Here is a 9,944-nt window from a genome sequence, read left to right on the forward strand (position 1 = left end):
ATCGAGGATCCGTTAGGCAGAGAGAGCTGTGGAAAAAAATAGAAGTAAACATGGAGCTCTCGGCCGTCGGGGAGAGGGTCTTCGCCGCTGAATCCATCATTAAACGGCGCATTAGGAGAGTAAGTGCTCTACGCAACTGCCCCGTCAGCGTTTCGGTTCCGTTAAAAGCGGTTGTTTATTTGTTTACGATTGCTGAAGTGACATGTTGTACGCTATAGGTTAGCTTAGCAGCATTAGCTTGCTAATGTGAACCTGTCTGCGCTTTCATTTTCAGGGACGGATGGAGTATCTGGTCAAATGGAAAGGCTGGTCTCAAAAGTGAGTGGTAATGACACATTAAGTGCAGAGATCGCGACGGAAGACGCGGTTTCGGCTTCCTGAGCTCGCTGAATGTTAGCCCGGCTGAAGCCCGGCACTGTGTAACGGGGCTCCGGTGAACAAGGCCAGTGATCGGAGACCGTCAAGACTCCAGAAGATTTAGTTGCATGATTCAAAACAAGGCTTTTCGTTGCATTAACACTGTACATGCATGCATTTAAATATGAGTTAATAAATGTTACACGCGCACATATTTACACGCAATAAAAATGCGCTAAAATATGTGACACTTGAAATGTTTTTTTGTGCCGTTTATTTATTTTTGCGCTCTTTGAATCGTCTGTGCGTTATGACTTGCTGATAATTGAACTTGTAATTATTGGTGCAGATACAGCACTTGGGAACCAGAGGAAAATATTCTAGATGAACGCCTTTTCGCCGCTTTTGAAGAGAGGTTTGTGTGTCTCTGTTATTTCTGGAAAAGGCTGCAATAAACGAACTTATAAGCTATTTTATTAAAACATCCCTGCAGCCGGTTTACTTTCCGACTGCTTTTTTTATTTTTATCGTTATGCTTATTTGTCTGTTGTAGGGAGCGTGAGAGAGAATTGTTCGGGCCAAAAAAGAGGGGACCCAAAACCGAAACGTTCTTGTTAAAGGTGAGAGAATAATTTCATGTATATGTATAATAATGCTGATTCCCACGAAAATATATTTCGACTCATCCCTCCTTTTTTAAAAAAATAAATTAATAAATGAAAAAGGAGAAAATCGAGGTTCGGTTACAGCGCGGCACTTAGGCTACAATGGAAGTGAATGGGGGCCAATCTGTAAACATTAAAATATTCACTATTTTAACAGTATAGTTATAAGATTTAAACAATATGCGTTAAATACGATTTTTAGTGTGATAAAATCGCATACTAACCTTTTCTGTGGAAAGATATAGCCACATTTACAACTTCGTTGCCATGACAATGTGTAAAAATGATGATTTAAACAACTTTACAGCTCAAATAATTAACCAGTTTTAACAGAATAATTAATGTAAGTGCTTTAGAAAATTATAAGCTTCATATTTATGCCTTTTTAAACTCTCGAAAAATTGGCCCAATTGACTTCCATTGCAAGTGCCTCCCTGTAACCTCGATTTTTGCTTCTTTAAGAAAACGAGGGATGAGTCGAAATAATTGTTGTGATACTCAACATTATGCCACAAATGCTGTCGATTGAGCTATCCTTTTATTAAACCCGGAATATTCCTTTTAAATGGCCTCGTAGGCCCGTTTACTTGCATACTTCAACGCATGTCTTTTGGTTTTCTGGGTATTTTAGTTGGTCATTTTAGACTTTGGAAAATATTGTGCTTTGTTATTCAAAACATTATTGTATTTATGTCTATAGGCAAAAGCTAAAGAAAAATGCACACGCTTTGAGTTTAGACGGGAGATGTCTCCAGGTATGCAGGTGTCCTTCCCGGTCGCAGAGCCGGTTGTGACGCCAAGAGCTCGCGAGGGACTACGGGCAGTCGTGCCGACCATTTTCCCACCGAGCGCCGTCAATAGAGGCGAGAGTGTTCGCGTCCGACCACCAGACCCCGAGAGAATCCCACTGACGTCACCGCAACGCCCTTTGGATCTTGCCAATTCGCAGAAAAAGCGAGGACCAAAACCAAAATTGCGTCCCGCCGCGGGTCTAAGTGGAGGTTCGTCTACCGAAGGCTTTAAAAGAAAAGCATTTGAACCGTCCTCTTACAGGCCTTCAAAAACGGGGAGATCGGGAGAGGCATCGAGCTGTGACATTATGCATTTATCGCAGATCCAAGCGGAATCCAGCCACGTTAAAAAGCAAATGGGAAGAAGGTCAAGTGATGACGTTTATACACATGGTGGCACCATCATAAAAACAGGGGTTGGTATTTTGGGGCATCGATCGAAGGACAGTACCATTGGTGCCATATATAATCGACCTAAAAGTAATCTATTTCGACCCACCGGTAAAACCAGGGAGCAACTGTCTCTGAGTTTTGTGGAGGAAACAGAGGAGTCCTGGTTGCCCTGTTTGAAGAACATGGAGAAAATTGTTGTTACGGATGTAACGAGTAACTCTTTGACTGTGACCATTAAAGAGAGTTCAACTGACAAAGGTTTCTTTAAAGAAAAAAACATTATATAATTTTTTTTTAAAGTGAAATGTTTGACTCCAAATAGAAAAAGCCTAAATTTCTAAATAATTATATGTAACTGCACAGTAAAGTCTTGCAATCATGTATGTGTGTGTGTATATATATATATATATGTGTATATATATATAGAGAGAGAGAGAGAGCCTATAAATACACTACTGGTCTAAAGTTTTGAAACTTATTATAATTGTGTTTTTTTTTTCCACATTTAAGGATAATAGTAAATTAATCACAACTATGGAATAACAAATGGAAATATGGGAATTATGTTGTTGCTAAAAATCTAAAGAAAATCCAAAATAAATCACAACTGTGTTATATTTGAGCATCTTCACAGTATTCCCGCTTTGCCTAGAATTTGCAGAAATGAACTCTTTTCTCCACCAACTTCTTGAGGATTCATCCTGGGATGCTTTTTAAACAGTAATGAAGGAGTTCCCATCTTGGGCACTTATTGGCTGCTTTTCTTTATTATTTGGTCCAAGTCATTAATTTCAAAAACTTTTTTTTTTAATCCAATTTTCGTTTTACAATGAAAAAAATTAAAATGGCGGCACAATTATATTTTTGCCTACAAAACTAATTTCAAACATTTAAGCAAACTTAAACTTTTGACTGGTAGTGTGTGTGTGTGTGTGTGTGTGTATATATATATATATATATGAGTCTATGTTTAGCCTACAGATCTATTCACATTTTCTATGAAAATGAAGTGTATTTTACTATGTCCCAGATTGTATGTGATGTACACCAGTTGATTTGTTTCTTTGTTGCTGCCTTCAGCTTTATAATGAATGTTGGCGTAGATGCTGTTAACACACATTATCATTTTAATGCACCTTTTTGGAGGACATCTTTACCATTTTCATCTTTTATGAAAATATTATTGTTGTTGTTGTTTTTTGGTGAGATCTTATATATTTTGGTCTATATAAAAGTAGTCTTTATTAAAGCACATCCTTTAAAAAATAACAAGGAAATAAGATGCATATATATATATATATATATATATAAAGGCACCAGCATTTAAGATTTAGGAACGCAAGATGCAAATATGTGTTTCAAATACTTCTAAAAATGTGCCTCACATTCACACATGCCGCTCCTCTAACGAGAAGCTGAAAACAAGAATACACGATAACCTCTAAATAAACTGTTTAGAGTAAACAAGAGTTCCGCAGAGATGTGTCGCTTAAAATATTGAATAATAAAATTGCATTTGTATCTTCGAGCCTTTTTTCATTATCGAGTAAATTCACACAATTATTGAGAATATGCAGTCCAGCACATACAGGGAAAGAAAAGCTTTTCATCCTTGTGCGTTTCTCTCTGTTTGAATCACAAACCTTACATTTAGTGATTTAGTAAATAAATGAATGTTTAAAGCTTTCCAAACTCTCTCAGACTGAATCCGCAGGACACTCAGTGCATCTAATCGGGCTCATTTACCCACTTTTGTGAATACATGTTTTATTTGTTCATTTATATCCACCGATGCAGATGCAGCTTATTATGGTCTGAAGAGTAGACAAAATCAAAATATAGTATTTTATACTATATTTATAGACATCAATATATTGTTAATGTTATTATTAACATGATGTGTCCTTTCTGGGTTTTATAAAAAATAAAACACGTAGTGACAGAAATGTCAAGAACTGACGTCATTCTCAAGATTGTTTGGCCGTCTTGGGCCATGTTTAATATAAATTAAATCAGACTGTTTAAATGATTAATGGATCATTAAATGAATGATTAGTTTTTTTTATCAATATTGTAAAAATAAATAATAATACAAATGCAAACTCTGAAATTTGTTTAAAAATAACGGGGTGATTGCAAATCACCATGCAGGATTGAAATGGGAATTCTGACGCTTGTGAAGGTGAAGATGCATGTTTGGGGAAAATCCAGTCCATTGAAAACCACAAGATGTCGCAATGAATTTAAGCAGGTCCTGACTCCTAAAATCCCAGTCTCACCAATAGCCTTTGATTTGTACTTAAAAATTAAATGCCAAACAAAAAGCAAATAAACAAACAAAAAAAAACTCCTGCTCAATATGATTTAATAGGCCATAAACATAATAAAAAAAAAATGTAATTGTTTCAGTTGAACATTTTAAATTAAAGATGGAGACTCTTTGGGCCATTTTTTTAAAAACTCAACGCTTAATGAAACATTATATATAAAAAAAAATATTCCAGAAAAAATATTGAATAATATATGTGTATAATATATATAACATTTCTCAGCCGCCTTACTTGAAAAAAAAATAATAAATGTTAAACGTGTTTTACCGTTTGAGTGGAGCGTCAATGATTGCGTGACCGCTCGATATTGCACGAGCTCGCGACTGATGCTCGTTGCCACACCGTGCGCGTGCATTAACTAAAACTAATGCGACCTCAATTTATATTGTAGAATAGTCATTACTTTAACAAACAAACACATTTGACCTATATATATATATATATATATATATATATATATATATATATATATATATATATATATATATATATATATATATATATATATAAGTAGGCCTATATTAAGTATATATATATATAAGTCTACTAACAAACTTATAATATTGCGTAACATAGCCTATTATTAGGTCATGAATATATAAACAGTAACCTTCGATTCATGTATTTTCAATGATATATTTTCATATCTGAATGTGCATGAACTACTGATATCTTAAGCATTATTTCATGTTTGCTGACATATTAATGAAAGTGATTTTTAAGTGTTATCAATATCAATAGTGCCCCATCCTGATTTCTTCTGTTTTTGTGTTTATCTCATATTAAATTGTTTCAAAAAATTAAAACGAAATCTAATATAAAACAAAGGCAATCTGGGTAAAAACAAAATACAGTTTTTAAATGCTAATGTTATTTATTCAAGCAAAAAAGTTATCCAACAACAACCGGGCATGTGTGAAAAAGTATTTGCCCCCTCTGTTACTAAATACCCAAATGGATGAAACTGCATTCATAATGGGGTTCAGCTGGAGGAGACACAGTCAGACCTGATTACTGACAGCCCTGTTCAATCAGATGAACATAAAGATAACTTTTTCAGCCTGCGTGAAGTTGGCTAAAATGCCTTACAGTAGAACATTATGCCAAGTTTGAAAGAAATTCCAGAAATGATGAGGAAAAAGGAGACTGAAATACATCAGTCTGGGAAGGGTTATAAAGCTATCAAAGACTCTCGGACTCCAAAGCACCACAGGGAGAGCCATTACCTCCAAACGGAGAAAACTTGGCACTGAACTAAAGCAGTTCTGCACAGAAGAGTGAGATAAATCTCCCCCACAGCGTTGTGAAAGACTGATCTCCAGTTATCTGAAGCGTTTGGTTGCAGATGTTGCTGATAAACTTGGCACAACCAGCTATTAAGTTTCAGGGGGCAGTTAGTTTTTCACATGGGTGATAAAGGTGTTGGCTAATTTTTGCTATAATGTATGAAAACATTTTGTGTTTACTCATGTTGTCTTTGTTTTATGTTACATCTCATTTGAAGATTGAAAACTATTTCCACAGCACTGTGTACTGAATTATTACCAAAAGGTGAATTACATGGACTGACAGATTTGACAGGGTCATCACCTTTGACATGGTGATTTTAAAGGTTCCCAAAATGTGTCATGCCTCTGTGCTTCCAACTAGTCATTCACTCATTCAGCGAAATCATTCTGTTGATGTATAACCGGTGTAATGCACAGAAACCTATAAATCTCATAGTTGTTAACAGCCTCAAACACAACACCACATTTGATGTTTTGTTGTTATTTACACAATTTGAACATGTGATTCTACATAAGCACATTTTGGGCTCATCGAACATGTGAAAATCATTCATAAAAGAGACATTTGTATTGTAGACTTTTAATTATACTGATTGCTCAACACATGGAATATATCAATGTGCATGTATAAACAAAACAATAAACAAATTTAATATGGTTTACGTGATTTGATGTCAAATAGCCATACATGTTTAATATGGAATTGACTACCGTGCCCATGTACATGACCTTTCTCCCATGCTTCTGACATTAATGTGCAGGATTTACAAATCATTGTCTTCAACATTTTTACAGGATTAAATATATCTGCCAAAGTGAATTTAATTGATCTTGAGTTAAACCATTATTATTGCACAACTGTCACCCCTGAGGCTTTATGCGTTTCATGAATATTGATGTTTGAATTCAGGGAACAAAATGTTATCAGGCACTTCTCCAGTAAACCCATTATTTATATGAATAACATCTTCATGCGCCCTGACACTCATGATTGACACAATATATAACCATTAATGCACATACAAGCTATGCACTTTGAAGTAAGCTTTATCTGTGAGGATTTATATCACCAATTCATAACACTTGCAGTTCTATACAAGTGACTATCCATTAAAGGGACAGTTCAGCCAAAAATGAAAATGAGTTCATCATTTACTCACCCTCATGCCATCCCAGATGTGTGTGACTTTCTTTCTTCTGCAGAACACAAATTAAGGTTTTTAGAAGAATATTTCATCTCTGTAGGTCAGTACAATGCAAGCGAATTGGGTACTAAAATATTAATGCTCCAAAAAAGCACATAAATGCAGCATAAAAGTAATCCATATGTCTCCAGTGGTTTAATCCATGTCTTCTGAAGTGATATGACAGGTGTGGGTGAGAATTAGATCAATATTAAGTCAGTTTTAGTATAAATTCTCCTCCCTGCTCAGTATGTGGCGACATGCACAAATAATGTGAATCGCCAAAAACAAGAAAAAGAAAGTGAAAGTGGAGATTTATTGACTTAAATATCTTGAATGCTTACATAATTAACTATAATATTGCTTCTGAATATATTAATTTAACCAGTGGAGTTGTATGGGTTACTTTAATGCTGCCTTTATGTGCTTTTGGAGCTTAAAAGTTCTGGTCACCATTCATGTGCATTGTATGGACCTACAGATCTGAAATATTCTTCTAAAAATCTTCATTTGTGTTCTGCAGAACAAAGAAATGAATACATTGGATTGGCATGAGGGTGAGTAAATGATGAGAGAATTTTAATTTTTTGGGTGAACTTTCCCTTTAAGATGTGATTTAAAAAAAAGAGACAAATTTGAACTACTATATAATAACAAAACATATAAACTTCTCAGTTGGGAATTAACACATTTTACCATAGTGTTGATGTGACGCTCTGTTCAGTTGAGTTCTCATTAGTAAAGCTGAAACTCAAATGTAGAATTGACACAATAAAAATGGAAAGTCTGCATTGAATGTTACTTCATCAGCAAGCGCGTATTATTGTCTCCGAGTAAAAGTCTGGAAGAGAAAATGGTTAAAGGGTTTTTAGCTAAATTATTTGAAATATGCGGTAGCTTATATCTTCATTTTCTCAACAGGAAGTTAAGCTCAATTGACAGCATTAGTGGCAAACAGCATTTAAAATTTAATTTCGATTTGTCCCTCCTTTTCTCAAAAATCTTGGTTACAGTTCGGCACTTACAATGGAAGTGAACGGGGGCCAATCTGAAATCTAAAATATACTCAGCTATTTCAAAAGTATGGCCACAAGACATAAACGATATGCGTGTCGACTTGATTTTAGTGTGATCAAATCACTTGCTAACCTTTACTGTGTAAAGTTATATCCAATTTTACAACATTGTTGCCATGACAACGTACAGTCGCAAACACTAATGTGACTGTGAACATGATTTAAACAACTTTACAACTCAAATAATACATGAGTTTTAACATTTGAATGAATGTAAAAGCTTTTATGGAATTAGAAGCTTCACATTTCTGCCTTTAAACCCTCTAAAAATTGGCCCCATTGACTTCCAATGTAAGTGCCTCACTGTAACCTCCATTTTTGCTTTTTATTTTAAAGATAAGCGTTAACGCAATTTTTTTTTTTTTTTGTGTTAATCAACATTATGCCACAAATGCTGTCGATTGAGCTTAACTTGTATTGAATATTCCTTTAACAAGATCCCACTTGTTTTACATGAATTCTCTCTTATAATGTACGGTTTTGTTGCCTGATTACAGTAGCTGTCCACTATAACGAGAGCCTTACCTGACTAATGCAGCAGCAATGAGCCCACCAGAAATGGGTCCAACCCAGTAGACCCAGTGGTGAGTCCAGTAGTTGGTCAGCACTGCAGGTCCCAAAGCTCTTGCAGGATTCAGACAGGTACCAGACACGCCACCCCTAGAAACCCCAGAGAATCATTTCATTTCCAAGTGGCACACAAGCAGATGTGTTTCTGTGCTAGATATATATGACACCTTATAAATCAACTCACCCTGCCAGCACATTAATAATGACAGTGCAGCCAATCATAAAGGGAACCAAAGCACTTTTGCTCCTGTTGTTAACTGCGCCCAGTAACACCACCATAGTGATTAGACACGTCATAGCAATTTCTCCAAATAATGCCTTCACAACCTGGTCATCCGCCTGGAGAACTGTAAATGCGGCACCTTGAGCTTTGGCATAGTTCTCGTTTGAGGTAATTCCCTGAAAATCAAGCAAGAGAAATGTGACACATGAAGCAAATGTTGCATGTAATAATGGTCTAAAACTTCTTGCATTCACCATTTTACAACTATATATTTTTGTACTTTCCTTCAGTGCTCTGTAACTTTATCCCTAATGACTGTTTGGCTCATTTTTGACCCGAATCATGTTTTTTAATATATGTATATATATATATAATGGTTTCATTCATCTTAGCGGTACAAAGCTTGGTGACCTTCTAAACTTTGCACCTGTGCACACAAAACTAATTGGACTAGATTTGATGAGTCTAGGTGGTTTAACAAAAAGTCCCCGGTTCAAACTGCTTGAGTTAAATATGACCTGCTATATGAAATGAATGGGTGAGACTAAAACACAGAGCATTTTTTTACATTTGTCAAATAAATATCTACAAACGAAATACAAAACATGAACTTATTGTGAAGAACACACACACATAAAGCAATGGGTCATACAATAAAACATCCACAGTACAGAATACACACAATTACACACTAATGAAATAAAGGGGTGAGTCTATAACACATCCTCAATGCAGAACGCACACTTCAAGGTGAGATCAAAGTCTATGGTCAGGTTTGATCGTAAGCATGTTGTTGCATCATTGTAAAATCTCAACCTTCAAACACACGTGATTTAAAAAAAATGCTACAATTTTACAAATACTTGAGTTTTACATTGTCTAGATATACTGTATATCCAATGCATAACATGCAATACTATCTAGAAATGAAGTTTGTTGGCTTATGTGGCCATCTACTGGCCATAGTTGTCATTTCATTTCATGTCATTGTTATATTTTACTCCAGCAGATGTCACCAGAGACTCACAATGTGTAACATATGTTGATGTTTTGACAATCTTTCAAT

At 35.4% G+C, this 9,944-nt stretch overlaps 2 protein-coding genes across 2 annotated transcripts in view; one reads left to right on the forward strand and one right to left on the reverse strand.

Annotated features, from left to right (window-relative positions):
* Window position 1: 1 nt before the first annotated feature.
* On the forward strand, window positions 2–3,732 carry LOC127647304 (chromobox protein homolog 8-like). The gene is made up of 5 exons (XM_052131472.1): window positions 2–119; window positions 275–318; window positions 707–772; window positions 911–977; window positions 1,723–3,732. The coding sequence occupies exons 1-5, from the start codon at window positions 51–53 to the stop codon at window positions 2,491–2,493; spliced, it is 1,017 nt and encodes a 338-aa protein (XP_051987432.1). The 5' UTR covers window positions 2–50; the 3' UTR covers window positions 2,494–3,732.
* A 3,972-nt stretch (window positions 3,733–7,704) lies between these two features.
* LOC127647309 (aquaporin-8-like) overlaps window positions 7,705–9,944 on the reverse strand; it is a 3,099-nt gene continuing 859 nt past the window's right edge. Inside the window, exons 3-5 of the mRNA XM_052131477.1 lie at window positions 8,840–9,054; window positions 8,611–8,745; window positions 7,705–7,850 (exon numbers count right to left, since the gene is read on the reverse strand). Coding sequence (XP_051987437.1) covers window positions 7,808–7,850; window positions 8,611–8,745; window positions 8,840–9,054 — 393 coding nt within the window. The 3' untranslated portion in view covers window positions 7,705–7,807. The remainder of the gene's footprint in view (window positions 7,851–8,610; window positions 8,746–8,839; window positions 9,055–9,944) is intronic.

This window comes from Xyrauchen texanus, chromosome 8, assembly GCF_025860055.1.
Source record: "Xyrauchen texanus isolate HMW12.3.18 chromosome 8, RBS_HiC_50CHRs, whole genome shotgun sequence".
Classification (NCBI taxonomy): domain Eukaryota; kingdom Metazoa; phylum Chordata; class Actinopteri; order Cypriniformes; family Catostomidae; genus Xyrauchen; species Xyrauchen texanus.

What these genes read in the sequence shown, in the direction of transcription:
- LOC127647304 (XM_052131472.1), top strand. Translation starts at nt 51, where the DNA reads ATGGAGCTCTCGGCCGTCGGGGAGAGGGTCTTCGCCGCTGAATCCATC. An exon ending in TTAAACGGCGCATTAGGAGA is followed by an intron (nt 120 to 274) that starts GTAAGTGCTCTA and finishes TTTCATTTTCAG; the next exon opens with GGACGGATGGAGTATCTGGT. An exon ending in TTCGCCGCTTTTGAAGAGAG is followed by an intron (nt 773 to 910) that starts GTTTGTGTGTCT and finishes TGTCTGTTGTAG; the next exon opens with GGAGCGTGAGAGAGAATTGT.